This window comes from Eretmochelys imbricata, chromosome 25 (genome assembly GCF_965152235.1).
Source record: "Eretmochelys imbricata isolate rEreImb1 chromosome 25, rEreImb1.hap1, whole genome shotgun sequence".
In the NCBI taxonomy this organism is placed as follows: domain Eukaryota; kingdom Metazoa; phylum Chordata; order Testudines; family Cheloniidae; genus Eretmochelys; species Eretmochelys imbricata.
Genome location: NC_135596.1, coordinates 14,335,624 through 14,350,260, shown reverse-complemented (window position 1 = coordinate 14,350,260; position 14,637 = coordinate 14,335,624). Strand labels below are relative to the sequence as shown.

Below are 14,637 nucleotides of genomic sequence, written 5' to 3'. Positions count from 1 at the left end.
GCAGGACAGACTCAGCTCTACCTTCCTGTCTATGGGACGCGCAAGAGTTAAAGGGCAACAGAGCCTGCAGCCAAGTTTTACAAGGGAGAGGAAATATACACAGGATCGGGAAATGGGAATGGGCCGGGATGCCGGGAAGCAGCACAGACGGCGGGGAGATCCTGGCAGAGCCGTGTTCTCCTCGCACTGGGACAGTCTGAGAGGTGGCTGGGCTGCGCTAGGCCAAGGGTCTTGGAGAGCAGCTGCTGAGAAGGGGTGCAAAGGCATTGCCTGATTATCTCCCCTGTCTTTTCTCACCAAAGCGATAGGACCCTGCTGCTTCCTGTGACTGTAACCTCCCGCCCCAGGGATCGGATCCTCAGACGTGGCTCCTCTCGTGCGGAAGGAGAAAGGGGCAAAGGAACAGGGATGGAGAAGGCAAGTGGCTTGCTCCTGGGGGGCCTGGGCAAGGGAGCCTCGCCTTGCAGGCAGGGAGGGTTATGGGTCTGGCTTGGCTTTGCAATTGCTCTCGCAGGGTTTAGACTGGCTGTGCTTCGCTCTGCAGTGGGGAAGGACGAGGTGCCCTGGGCCCCTGTCTCCCTCTCCCAGCCTGACTCTACCAGGAGCCCCCAGGGAACAGACCACCGTGGCATTGTGGGCGATTCAGCCATGGCCAGAGCTCTTGATCTCACTGCACCAGCCTGGGCTCCACCCTGCCCTGCAATGGGGACGGGCTGGACAGTCTGATGCATCTTTTCGCTCTCTGCTATGACCCTGTAGGGCCCTTGCCCCTCCACACAGTCACAGCCCAGCTGCCACTGCAGCCCTGGGCCTGCATATTCTCCCCCTCTGCTGCTCAGGGAGGGGGGAATGGCTAGCTGCTCCATGGGTGGGACTGAGAGACCTAGCCCTGCTCCTCACAAGCCAGTTGCACGTGGGGTTGCAGGAGGAGCGTGGCATCTTAAGGGCATGCACCTCCAGAAATCCTACCCTCACTGCAGGGATCCTGTACGGCCCTGGGGAAAGGGCCCTAGAGCGGGCACAGTGTCCTTCCCAAGAGCGCTGGGGTACCCAGCATGCCCAGGGTGTGCGGTGGGGGGCGCTGGCACAGGGCGGTGGAGGGCTCCCTGCTCACGCTAGGCACCAGTGGGCTAACCCTGGGCTGATGTCGCTCCTGCTGCGGGGAGGACATTGTTCCCACTGAAAACAGGAAGCAGCTCCAGCCTTTCCTGGTTACGTGCTGGCTGAGACGCTTACAAACCCGCTGGCTAACGACCCATGGAGGGCTGCACTGCCCCTCTCAGCCCAAAGGGGGCGCAGGCGGGAAGCTGCAGGTGGGCATGGTGTGAGCTGTAAAAGCACCAGCCACAGAGGCACTGAGAGTAACCAGGAGCTGCTTATTCCTGGCATCGGGTGTAACGGGGCTGACGTGCTCCAAGATCGCAGGCTGGCCTCTCTGCCCAGCGGGAATGTCACCCCACAGGAGGAGTGGCATCTCCCTAGTACAGTTTCCAAAGCCAGGCTGCTTGCGGGGGCTGTAACTGCATCGCTGCAGAGTCTGGCAGGCCTTATACATGAAGCAGGGGTGGGCTTGCCCAGTGGTTGGCTGGGAGCCCCCCAAACGAAGCCCATGGCGCTGAATGGTACCGCCGATGATCCAGTGCGGGGGGGGTGGGTTTGATGGGGGTGCTCAGGTGTGAAACAGGCATCCCGAGCCTGTGTGGTCATTAAAGATCCTATGCCACTCTCGGCAGGACTCAGGGGTTACCCCCCATCCCCTAGTGTCCTGGCCCCATTCCAACACAGGACTTTGCCAGCTGCCGTCATTTTGCTGATTTTTTCTCCTTAAAGCCCCAGCTGCTGGACTTCAGTGATTATGGGAGAATTTCAGCTTCAATTTTTTTAAAAAGTCAAATCCCAGCCCTTCTGGCTGGGGAGAAAAGCTTGAAAATTTGACCCCCAAGGGTTCCAAACCTGAAAGGTGAATAAAACACCCCCAATGTTTCACTTGTAAAATCTCTGGATTTTTAAACCAGTATCTGGATTACTGGGAGACAGGTTCATGACTTTTGCATGCTTGGGGCCTCCTGTCTCCCTGAAACCTTTCATCGGGCCACCATACTCTTTACTTCCTGTTGTCCTAGAAATTGCTGTATCAAGCAGCTAGTTCAGACTGGCTGATGCGTTCCACACCAGAGCTGGCTGCTTTAGCAATGCACTGGTGGGTGGGTGTCCTCTTCGCCCAGTTCTCTGTGGCCTTGCCCCTGGTGCTGTTGTTTACAGTGCAAAGTGACTGAGAAACGCAGCTGAATCCAAACGTAGCACTTTGCACAGGTGTCAGCGACAGGATGCAGGGAATCAGGGCCATGGTCGGTACAGGGCTCTCAGATCGTTCGGCGTGAAAGGAGCCTGAGATGTCTGGGGTTCTCTGGGCGGGGTTCTCTGCAGGGCGAGCTGGACTCAATCTCTGAGAGGGAGGAGGAGGCCGACGTAGCAGGGGCGGACGAGCGGGCAATCCTGCGCTACGAGGAGCACATCACCACACTGCTCGTCACCATCACCCAGCTCCACAGCAAGGCCGAGCAGCTGCAGCAGAGGAGAACCAGGTACCTGCCCTGCTTGTCACAGTCCCCTAAAGGCCCTGCCAACAGCTCCTGAGGCATCAGGAGCCCCTTCAGGGGGGCACTGAAGGGCATGCAGTTGCCACTGTTGGTGTTGTGGCATAGAGCAGCAATGCCAGGCGGGGATAAACACATCTGCCTCTAGCCCTTTGTAGGACGGGGTGCTCTGGCCTGCTGGGCTTCCTGTAACTCATCCACAAAGTGTGTGTTATGTCCCCCTCGAGCAGCTGCTCCCCACGGAGAATGACAGCCCGCTACTGCTGCCAGCTAATGGAGCCCCTCTCTAGTGCGAGTGGGAAAGGGCTGTGCTGTGTTGTGGATGGCTCTGGGTTCAGTTTCCGTTGGTAGTGCAGGACTGGGGTTGGTACAGCCATGCTGGGCCTGGGACTGATTGCCCATGAATCCTCGCCCAGGCCTTGGCCTCCTCTTGCCCTGTCAATGGCATGCCCTGTGGCCTCCTTACGGCCCCACTCCCCAGTGTCCTGCCTCTCCCCATCTCCCTCTTCCACTCCATATTCAAACCCTCCCCCACTCTGTTCGTTCCAGGGGTCAGTTCGAAATTACCCTCCAGCCTGTGCCAATACCTGGCCTCTCTCTCAACTCCCCTTCTCCCTCAGAGAAATAGCTCCCTTTCTGTCTGTCCGTCCTAGCTCCCCCCGGTGCGCGAGAGCCTTCTTCTCTGCCCTTGGGAAAACTCTCATTCTCATCTGAAAGGCCCGCGCCTCTCCGGCTGGTAGCCCTCAGTTTCTCTGTCCCTTTGCTACTCTGGATCAGCTAACTCTGTGAAGCAGTTCTGGACACTGCTTGTAGAAAAGATGCTCTTTAAAATGAAGTTGTCATCTATTCTATTCTATTCTATTCTATTCTATTCTATTCTATTCTATTCTGGGTCTTGTACGCTGCCTGTCACCAGGGTATCTTTGTGCCTGATTCTTTAGCTGAAAACATGGCCTCCTTTAAAGGCTATGGACTGGCTGCTGTGGTCTGACCTGTCTGGCTTCATCTAGCAGTGACTTTGCGTTCTTCTTCTTTTCCTGCAGCCCTGGGGAAAAAAGATAGGAACTTTCTAACAACCCTGCTCTTTGACCTGGGCTGTCCAATTGTCACGAACGTTTACGGGCTCAGATCCACAATTTTCTTGTCTCCTGTCTCATGATGATGAAAAAACTCCTGATATTTTACTCGCCCATCACAACAAAAACAAAACAAAAACCCACGATTCTAATTTTGCAAGGCTGTACTAAACGTGCTCTGGGAACAGAGGCTTGCTATTAATCCAGGTGCTCACTAGATGTCACTGTTTCTTAGTGGCATAATATTAATCTGGCAACAAAATATTGGTGTCTTAGAGGGCTGGTTTCAGGTGGCTACACTCGCACCTGGAACTCAGCTGTCTCACATCAGTTGCCCCCTTTGCCGTGTCTCCGGGGGAGTGGAGTCGACCGCTCTCTCCCCGGGCATCCTCTGGCTTTGATTTCCTGCAGAGAGGAAGATGAGTATTCAGACCAGTGCTCCGAATACACAGCGAGCCTTCCCAGGTGTGTGCAGAGGCCCTGGAGCTTAGCCATCTGTCCATTCCCCATGGGCTGCATGGAGGAAGGTAAAGGGGGGTTCATTATATTTTGTCCCAAGCTATCCCACGCCTTTTGGAGGCAATGAGGTCTAGTGGGCAGACCTAGGTCTTCTGGGTTCTATTCCTGCCTCTGCCACTGGCCTGCTGAATGACCCAGGGCAAGTCACTTCCCCCCTCCATGCCTCAGTTTCCCCAGCTGTGAAATGAGGAAAATGGTACCACCCCTGCTATGTCAAGCACTTTGAGATTGCTGGGGGAAGAGCTCTTGACAAGGTTTATTATCACTGAAAGGGTTTCATCTCGTCAGGGGCCCCGTTCTCACCAGATTCCTGACAGATCCTGCGTCCCAGAAGTTGCAGGCTGCCTATTGTGTACGGACCCGGCTAGGGTCACCGATCCCGGGTTCGTCCCATCGTGATGCTGCTGCGTTGCCTTGGCCCACCTGCATCACTGCAACGCCAGCCCCAGGCAACGGTGCACAGGCCTGTGGAAGTCGGGGGAGGTGGGATGGGACTGGAGGGAGGCAGGAGGGACTGTCATGATCGAATGGGGTGAACACAGGGATGCCATGTCTGGGGCAAAGCCTGCCAGCTGCTTCCTGGTGGTACAGACTCATGGGCGCTTCTCTTCCTGCCGTGGGCTCCGGCGGTGGGCCTGCTGCTAAATCCACGCAGGCAGTCGGTGCCAGGAGCTCCGTCCCCTTGTGCACTGAGAGGAGCCACAGCCTGCTGGTCTGTCCCTCTTTACGGCAGCCCCTCCGGGATGCAGCCCAGATCCCTGAGGGTGTAAGGGGCATGAGCCCCACCAGCCCTCCCCCCGACTCGTCCCCGTCTCTCCCCGGCTAGGAGGCAGCTCCGACGTGTTCCTAGATCTGCAGCAGGCTGTGGCCTCTCTGGAGAATGCCGTGTTCTCCCGGCGGAGCCAGGCTCGGCTGCTTGCCAGTGCTGATGGGGAGATGGGCGCAGGCGGCCCCAGCGTGGTGGGAGAGGAGTGGGCCCAGATAGCCAAGGTGAGCAGACCTCCCTCCCCCCCTTTCTTAACCGCCCCCATCCCCTCTCCCTTCCAAACACCTGGCCTGGGCTCTCAGCCTCCCCCCGGCTGGGACAGGCGGGGTTTGCCTTCTCTATGCAAAAAGAAAAGGAGTACTTGTGGCACCTTAGAGACTAACCAATTTATTTGAGCATGAGCTTTCGTGAGCCACAGCTCACTTCATCAGTGTCATGCTCATGCTCAAATAAATTGGTTAGTCTCTAAGATGCCACAAGTCCTCCTTTTCTTTTTGCGAATACAGACTAACACGGCTGTTACTTTGAAACTTCTCTATGCAGCAACCCTGACGTGCCCTGGCACTGGGGCCCAGCTCTGTCCTGCCCGGACCCCGCTGGGGGACGGGCAGCTGGTTCTCTGGGGCCTGGCCAGTCCCCTCTCCAGAGGGTACTCATGGAGGGCAGCTACAGCCAGTTGTGATGGTGTCTGAGGTGGAAGTGCACCGAGACCCACCTGCATATACCCCATAGAGACCAACAAGCGCCCCTTGATTTGGAGCCAGTGCCCCCTAGAGGGAAAAGGCCTGGCATCCCATTCCCTGCCCCCCCCAAGCCAGCCAGTTCCCCCGCCCTGGGGGCAGATTGGAGCAGGCGCCCCATAGAGGAAAAAGGCCCGTGTCCCATTCCCCACGCTCCTGAGCCAGCCAGTCCCCTGATCTGCGAGGTTTGAGTTTAAATTGCCTGGAACCAGAGGTGGTGGGGATTCAATGAAGCCTAGATACCAAGGTGACAGGTGCCTTACACAGACCTAATTCCTAGGGAGAGTTCTGGACTCCTGGCATGATGCAGAGACCGTAGCTTCGGTCGGTGACTGGGATGAGTGTGTGTGTGTGTTGCATTTCCAGACCCTGGAAGAGGTAGAAAGAGGCCTGGGGGATTTTGCGGGACTCCCGGAGGACAACAGGAGCTGTCCCTGGAAGGCAGCACCCAGGGCGCCGGGGGAGAAGATGAGCGAGGCCAGCCCAGGGCTCTCAGCCGAGGACGTGAGCTGGATCAAGAAGGAAATAGCCACATACGCAGAGAGGAATGCGGCTCTCCGGGTGGCGCTAGGGAGCAAGGAGGAGGAGCTAAGCAGGTCCAAGGTCACCCTGCAAGCATTCCAGGAGGAACGGGAGAAGCTCCAGAGAAAGGTGTGTATGGCAGTGGTGATATCCCCTGCCACTGACATGCAGCCACCTCTGGGGGAAGGGCAACAGTGCTGCACCCTGCGGGAAAAGGGACTTGGCCAGTGGTGGTAGGTTCAGGTCTTCTGACTAGCGCAATGGATATTTCACTGGCCATGCAGGGCAGCCAGGACCTCATTTGGGAAGGTCTCAACCCGACTGCCCCAAGCACACAGCCACATGGGTGATCTTTTTATCTGCAAAAAGAAAAGGAGGACTTGTGGCACCTTAGAGACTAACCAATTTATTTGAGCATGAGCTTTCGTGAGCGACAGCTCACTTCATCAGATGAAGTATTTTATTCAGCCAGTAGATGTCACTGAGTGCTGCGTAGACTAGAGTTCCATGGGAGGTGGGGGTGCTCCCTGGTAAACAAAGCAGACAAAGCTAGAACTCAAGCGGTGGGGAAGCCTGTGTCTTTGTAGCCGTTTTGTTCCACACACACCTGATGCATTGGATCCGTGATTTCTCATCTTGTGGCAAAATGCATGGGAGTCGCGTTACCTGCCTCCGGAGGATGAAGGGCTGGGCCACCCGCCTGGCAGGGGAGCTCTTGGCCCCCCAGGAAGCAGGGCTCTGCTCAGCCTGTTGAGCTATTCCACTGGAAGGGGGCTGGGTGACGGGGCACTGAAGGAGGGAGGGATTTCACAGAGTCCGTGTTGGGATGCGAGGACCTCGGTTTCACAAGGTCTGGGATCTGTGTGGACTCGGCTTGTTAATTTCCTGGGTGCAATCCAGACTCACCCCCCTCACTTCCATGGGGCTACTCCGGATTTACTCCGGTCGCTGCTGTCAGTTAGCTCTTGCTATGGCTCGCTGAGTCCATGTGAGGTGAGTGACGGGTGCCGCTCTCTGCTCAGGTCAAGGAGCTGCAGGACTCACTGCTCCGAATCGAGACACTGTCCCAGCCCTGCAGCCCCTCAGCATCTGCCAGTGACACTGTCAGCACCAGGGGGTCCGTCAGCCCCGGCGGGGAAGGGGAGCCCTGGCCGTTCCAGGTGAGTGCAACGCCAGGTCTCAGTGCTGCTTCTCCGTCCCATGCCGCTAGGTCCTGCTCACTGCGGGGGGTCAGGATGCAAGCCGGGTCGCAGCTCCCCAGGCTGCTGGGTTATGTGGCTGCCAAGCTCAGAGCCGGGAACGACCCATAGACCGGGATGAGCAGCTGCCAGCCAGCTGCGGGCATGCTCCAAAGCCCACTGCAGCCGATGGAAAGAATCCCCAGCTGACCGCAGGGTGTTTGGATCAGGCCCTGCGTGCATCACCTGCAACAGGCAAGGAGCCAAGGGGGTGTAATACATGGGCTGCAGGCGTGTGACCATGCCTCCCTCCAGGGGCTGGCCAGAGCGACTACAACAGCCGGCTTCTCGCAGCCAGGGGATTTACTCCTTCGGCTCAGCTGAGAGAGGCTGGGCCAGTCTCCACTGATGGTTGTGGGCACTGGTCCCAGGTGGCCGTGGATTGTGACACCAGCTTCTAGCAGGCAGCTCCATCCCTGCTGTGATGTTTAACAGCAGCTTTGTTAATGCCCCACCCTGGGTGTCACCTGCGTGCCCCTATCCCAGCCCCCTGGGGACCTAGGCCTGTCGCCGTCCTGCAAGGAGTCCTTACATCCACCCGCAGCCTCCGCCAGGCACAGACTCATTCCTGGGTTTGTCATCCCCGCTAGTGCCCTCTGCAGGACCCAGTTGCCGCGGCCCAGAGCCTGATCCGGTGCTTTCAGAGCTGCTCCAGCACTCAGCACCTCTGCCGCCTGTTCCCCCAGCACCGCCCCGCAGCGTCGGAGAGCCACGTCAGGGAGTGGGAAGCTCGGACACAGCAGCTGCGAGGGTGAGGGCAGAGGCTCGCCAAGTACTTTACCCATTGGACAGGGCAGCCTCGCACCTGGCCCCTCCGCACCAATGAGTGTGATCATCCCCCAGGTACAGGCAGGGGAAACTGAGGCACGGAAAGGCAAAGTGACTCACCCAAAGTCACACAGGAAGCCTGGAATAGAAGAGCCAGGAATAGAACCCAGGAGTCCTGACTCCCCTCCCCTGCACTAAACACTGGACCCCATTTCCCTCCCAAAGCCGGGAATAAAACCCAGAAGTCCTGACTCCCAGTCCCCTACATTAAGCACTAGACAATACAGTTTCAGACTCTCACATCCAAAGCTCTAATGGGCAACCCCTTCCCCCCGAGGATGGTGACAATGAAATGCCGCCATGGCCCCAGTATTTGGCACATCCTCCTCTTGGGGTGAAGGGGGAGTCCTGGGCTGAATTTCCGGGCTGGGGAGGGCTACAGGATGTCCGGTGGCACCCCCTGGGGCTCGTTCCAGAGCTGCATTGGCGGGTGGCGAGGGTCCCTTTGGGAGGAGGATGTGTAGATAGCACGGGAGGTGTATTGGTCGGGCATCACTCGGGGATGCGGAAGAGCTGGGTGGGTTATAAACCGGCCCTTCTCCGGGCTCCCCAAGGAGCCAGCCCTGCCCCATCCAGTCCGATCCCCTTGGTGCGGGTCACAGCTGGATTCTCAGCTCCGCGTCTCCTGCTCCAGGTGCATCGAGAGGCTCAAAGGCCTGAACCAGCTGCTCTCGGGGACGCTGCAGGAGTGGAAGGGCCATTCGGAGAGGCTCAGCATGCTGCTGGGGCAGCACGAGTCCAACAGCACGGCCCTGCGCCTGGCTGCGCAATACAGGTGAGGGGCCCGGCCCCGCGACCCGCGCCTGGATTCCCCCCATGGGGAGAGAGGAGCCAAGCTGGGCCGGGAGGCGGAATGGACTGTGTGGGAGGGGCAGGGGCACAAAGGGCTCCGGGGGTTGGGGGGGTGGTGTGAGGGGCTGGGGGTGCTCAGGAAGGGGCACAAGGGACTGGGGGGCTCAGGATGGGGTGCGAGAGGTTGTGGGGGCTCAAGAGGGGGTGCGAGGGGCTGTGGGGGGCTCAGGAGGGGGTGCGAAGGCCTGGGGAGCTCAGGAGGGGATGCGAGAGCCTGGGGGGTTCAGGAGGGGGCGCAAGGGGCTGGTGTCTCAGGATGGTGCGTAAGGGGTTGTGGGGGGCTCAGGAGGGGGTGCGAGGGGCTGGGAGCTCAGGAGGGGGTGCGAGGGCCTGGGGGGCTCAGGATGGGTTACAAGGGGCTGGGGGCCCCGCCAGCTCTCAGGCTGCTCTCTGTGCTTGGCCCGGCAGCGAGCGCTGTGTGGAGGCCTACGAGGTGCTGCTGTCCCTGGCTGGGGTGAAGCTGGGGCCCTGGCTGGAGCCAGTGGAGGAGGGAGATGCCCTGGACAAAGGTGAGTCCTTGCAGCTGGTCCCCTCTGACCCCGCAGCCACCAAACGCCCCTCGCTGTGGGGTTGGCAGCTCAGGGGTCAGTGGGGGGAGCCCATCGCTCCACGGCGCCCCCAGGGGCGAGGGGGGAACCAGCTGCCTTGTGCCAGGCTCTGCCCCGGGCTCCAACCCCGCCAGGAGCGGGGGGCCCTGCCAGCAGAGGACGCACCAGCATGAGTTTGTTCCCTGCTCTAGGAGAGCCCGGGGCGCGCGCCCCCAACAGCCCCGGCGGCAGGATGGGGGCTGTGCTGGACGAGGCCAGGAGGTTCCTGAGGAGAGCGGAGCCTGAGGGCGAGGAAGCCGGGTCGGGGCAGGACCGGGCTGGGACCCATGGATGGGAAAGGTAGCAGAGCTCCTATGGTAGGGTTGTCCAGGGACTGGGGCTGTGGGCTTCTGAGATGGGCCCCTAGACTCTGATCTGAGCCCTGAGGGATGGGACCCCGAGCCCCCAGTCCAGGGGGATGGGACCTTGAGCCCTGGATCCTCCCCCCCACCACATTCAGGGGGATGGGACCCCTTGGCCTCAGTCCCGGGGGATGAGACCAGCAGCCTCCAACCCCAGGAGTCAGAGATGGGACCCTGAACCCCAGAGCTCCCCCATCCAACAGGATGGGACCCTGAGCACCCCCCAGTCCCAGGGAATGGGACCATCAGCCTCCTACCCCAGGGGATGGGACTGTGAGCCCCCGAGCTGCCCCCCCATTCCGGGAATGGGACCCTGAGCCCCCAACCCAGATCCAAGGGCTGTTGGGCCCCTCCCCCTCTTCTCCCAGCCTGCTCTCGACACCTCTCTGTCCCAGCAGCACCCCCAGCCCCGGGGCCCTGGGGCCCGGAGGGGCAGAGGAGGGGATTCTGCACGAGTACATCCGGCGGCTGCGGGCGGAGCAGGCCTCGGTGGAGGTCTCCCTGCTGGAGCTGGGCTGCCAGGCCGCGCCTGGTTCTGCCGGTGCCGTGATCCAGAGTAACGACGCCATCGAGGCCAAGCTGGATGAGGCCGTCAGGGTCGCAGGGGGGGCCCTGCCCAGGGAGACGCCAAGGCCAAAGATGGAGAAGCCACAGCTGCTGCACGACTTAGTGGCCATCAGGGTAGGCACGGGGCAGGACGGGCTGGGCTAGCGGCCACAGTGCAGGGCGGGGAGCCAGGACTCCGGGGTTCTGTCTGTGGCTCTGGGAAGGGAGTGCGGTCTAGTGATTAGAGCCAGGTCAGGGTAGGGGGTTGCTGGACTTCTGGGATTTGTTTTTGGCTTTGTGAGGGGCGAGAGGTCTAGTGGCTAGAATGTGTGTGTGTGTGTGTGTGTGTGTGTGTGTGTGTGAGGACTCCGGGGTTCTATTTCTGGCTCTGCCACAGACCTGCTGGGTGATCTTGGGCAATGCATGTCCCCCTCACTGTGCCTCAGTTTCCCTCGCTGTATATCAGGGACCCAGAGGGCGGCGAGGCTTGGTTAGCATTTGTGAAATATTATTAATGGGGTAACTGCTGAGCAGGCCATAACGGGAGCCCCGAGGGTGGGGTGAGGGGCTGGGGGGAGCACAACACGTGGGGCATGTGGGCCTCTAGTGGCGGGATTGTCCCCCCACAGAGGGACACGAGCCGGGAGATCTGCTTCAGCTATTGGGGACCCTGCGTTTAGCTCGGGCCGGAGGGGCCAGGCCTGGGGAGCCGGAACCCGCCGTGGCCCAGGGCCAGCCGCTCGCTTCTGCCTCCCTGACGGCGCCTCCCTCTGGCCCCAGGAGTCAATGGCGGATCTGAAGACCCGGCTGCACCTGGCGGAGAAGGAGACGCGAGGCCTGGAGCTCTGCACCTACACGCACCGGGCGCAGGAGGCCGCCCACCTGCTGCTCATCGAGCACCTGCAGGGGGAGCTGGACGGGCAGCGGGGCCGGCGCCCCAGCTCCGGGAGCAGCAGTAGTGGAGACAGCACCAGCTGCAGCAGCTGCCTCGGGGTACGTCAGGGGCTGGGCGCCGCCCGCCCGCCTGCAGACACAGCAGGGCAGGGGGGCCCTGAGGCGCGGCCAACTGGACCCCGAGGAAGAGGGGCGTACCTGGAGGTGGCCGGGGTCAGGGGAACGCAGGAACAAAAGGGAAACTCCCTGGGGCCTGGCCCATGAGGCAGCCACGGACCCCAAAGGGAGAGCAGCTCTGCCCCTGACCTGGGCATTTCACACCCATTGTGCACTGGTGTAGATGGCCCCACGGAGTGGGGGATCTGCCCCTCCCGGGGGACAGGGTGGGGGGTCCCGCAAGGGGGATCCAGGCGAGAATCAGTGCCTCTGCCGGGTTCACAAGGAGCCGAGAGGCCGTTGTGACCCCGATGTCCCTCCCGGGAGTGGGGGGCCGGTGGGTTCTGAGCCCAGCTGACGGAGAGGTTGTGAGCTGGGTTTGTCAGGTGCCCCCGGGCCCCGTCCCAGCAGCCGCTGCATGGTGATGGGGGAGCTTAGGGGTTGTTCTTGGGTTTCTCCAGGACGTCGGGAGACGGGAGGCAGAAGCTGCTAGACCCCAGGCTGCCCTGGATCGGGAGACGATGATGCTGGAGCTGGTTGGAGCGCTGGCCCGGTGAGCACCCCCTCTCCCTCCGTGGAGAGCCCCTTCCTCCACCCATCTGCTGGTGCCCCATGTCCCCACCACCCCCCTCCCAGCCCTGGCAGTGTCAGTGACTGCACGGGGGCCACAGGCTGGGTGGAGGAATCGGGGCCCCTGCCCAGCTCGGGGGCCCACAGTGGAAAGATCTTGGGCGCAGTGCAGTGCCCCACGGCTGGAGACTCAGCCAGCGGCTGTGGGGAGGGGAAAGGTCCATGCTTTTGGGGTTGGGGGGATCCCATCTCAGGGGAGGGGGCGGGGGAAATCCAGTCTCAGTGTGCGAGGCAGGGGGCCTCCCCTCTCCACGGGATCTGTGACATCCACCCTCAAGCCTTCATTTCCGTGGCAGGAGCAGGGAGCTGAGGGGCCAAGCCCAGGGCCTGGCGGCCTCCCTGGAGCACCGCAGCGCGACCAGCCGGGTGCAGCAGGCCCAGTGCGTCGGGATCACCAGAGACTTCTTCCAGGCTCACAGGTGGGGATGGAGAATCCCAAGGCCCTGCTGGGAGCCCCTGCACCCCCTCCTCCACACAGCCCCAGTCCCAGGGCTCCCTCCCGCCACTCTCCTGGGGCTGCAGCCCAGCCTGGGAGCTCTTTGTCCGGTGTCTGCAGGAGCCAGTTGGGGCAACGCGCCCCGAGGGGAAAGGTCTGAGGGCAGCAACCTGGCGACGCCTCATTTGAACGGCTCCGAGTGCTTGGTAAAGACAAGGGCAGAGCCCAGGTCTCTGTGGGAATGGAGCCGAGGTCGCACAGGGCATCTGCAAAAGAGCTGGGGAAAGACCCCAGGAGTCCTGGCTCCCAGCCCCCTGCTCTAACCCACTGGGCCCCACTCCCCTCCTCGGGCCAGGGGTAGAACCCAGGAGTCCTGGTTCCCAGCCCCTTGCTCTAATCCACTCCCCTTCCAGGGCCAGGGATGGAACCCAGGAGTCCTGGCTCCCAGTCCCAGCTCTAACCCACCGGGCCCCAATCCCCTCCCAGGGCCACGAGTTGCTCCCAGCCCCCTGCTAGTCCCTAGGCAGCAGCCTCTGTCTGCAGCAGGCCGTTTGGGTGAGATTATCAATCAACGTGCACCCAGCAGAGGGGTTTAGCTGCACTTTGGTTAAGGCCCAGAAACACCCCAGGGGCTTCCCTGAGCCTGTCCTGAGCTCTGCACCTCCCTGTGCTCCCCGCCCCAGCTGATCCCAGAGCAACTTCCCTTTCCTGCCCCAGCCCGCGAGCCAAGTCCCTGCGGCTGAGCCCACCTCTCTCCGCAGCGCCCTGGTGCTGGCCTACAGGAATGCCAGGAGGAAGCAGGAGGCTCAGCTGCAGAGGCTGGAGGCCCAGACGGGTGCGATGGGCGAGCGGCATGCGGAGCAGCTGCGCTTGCTCACACAGGCTCTGCAAAGGCTGGAGGAGCGTCGCGTGGCCGGCAGCGAGACCTGCATCTAGGGCAGAGCCACGGTGGGGAGTGGGGGTGGCCAAGTCCCTCCTGCTGGCGTGCAGGGGTGACCAGCTGGCAGGGCCCAGGGTCGCCTCTCCGATCCATGGGGAGCTGGGAGGAGGGGGTCTTCTGTTCATTGAGTTTATTGCTCATAAATCACACCCCGCAGCCCCCTGCTAGCCCAGCCCTGGGCTCCTCACACACAGCTGTGCCGATGCCTCCCAGCCTGTCCTGGTTTCCCACCCAGAGAGCTGCATTGGGGGGAGGTTAGCGCTTGGGAGGTTTATTCTTGGTGCTGAGCAGGAAGGGGTTAATAGCAGAGGGTTGTACAGATGAATTGGGTCTGGTTTTAGTCCATGCTGGGCCCAGGGTCTGTGGCATTTGGGTGGAGACGAAATCACTCAATAAAGAGATCTCCAGTTCGAATGGGACTCTTCCCTATGCCTTCCGGCATCCCCAAGGGCACGGACAAGGCTGAGCTGTCTGGGTCTAGCCGGGCTGCTCTTTGCACATCCTCTGTTACAGGCTTCCATAAATTTTACCTCTCGAATCTTCCTGCTGCTTCCCCAGCTGCCCGGGGGGACGCCTGGCATGGCAGATTCTCCAGCTTCATCCTTAACGCGGGTCCTGGAGATCACCATCCTCTGTTCTGGACAATGTTAGAGACAAGGGGTTGCGGGACTCCAGTCCCTTCTGTAAGAAAATACACAGCTCCTTTCCCCTGGGCCTCTCCTAGGGGTGGCAGGGGGTGGGAATGGGAACAGGAAAGCTCCGGCCTTTCCGGACGGTGTGTTTCGCATGGAGGGAGCCAGAATAAGCAAGTTCTGACTCTCTCTGAATGGAGCCGGGCACTTTCCGCATTCACACCTATCCCAGCACAGACCTGCAGTGCCAGCAAAGAGCCAGCGGAGGGCGCCTCTGCACACAAACAGGGAGCTTCTCTGCCCTGGAAAAAAGAAA

At 60.9% G+C, this 14,637-nt stretch overlaps 1 protein-coding gene across 1 annotated transcript; it reads left to right on the top strand.

The window, feature by feature from the left end:
- Window positions 1-2,327: 2,327 nt before the first annotated feature.
- Window positions 2,328-13,685, top strand: USHBP1 (USH1 protein network component harmonin binding protein 1). The gene is given in 15 exon segments (XM_077841958.1): window positions 2,328-2,357; window positions 2,359-2,585; window positions 4,085-4,200; window positions 5,019-5,182; window positions 6,065-6,349; window positions 7,243-7,380; window positions 8,061-8,209; window positions 8,921-9,061; window positions 9,547-9,647; window positions 9,878-10,025; window positions 10,483-10,768; window positions 11,414-11,626; window positions 12,145-12,236; window positions 12,610-12,732; window positions 13,511-13,685. Coding segments are annotated over 15 exon segments (2,388 nt in total).
- The last annotated feature ends 952 nt before the right edge of the window (window positions 13,686-14,637 follow it).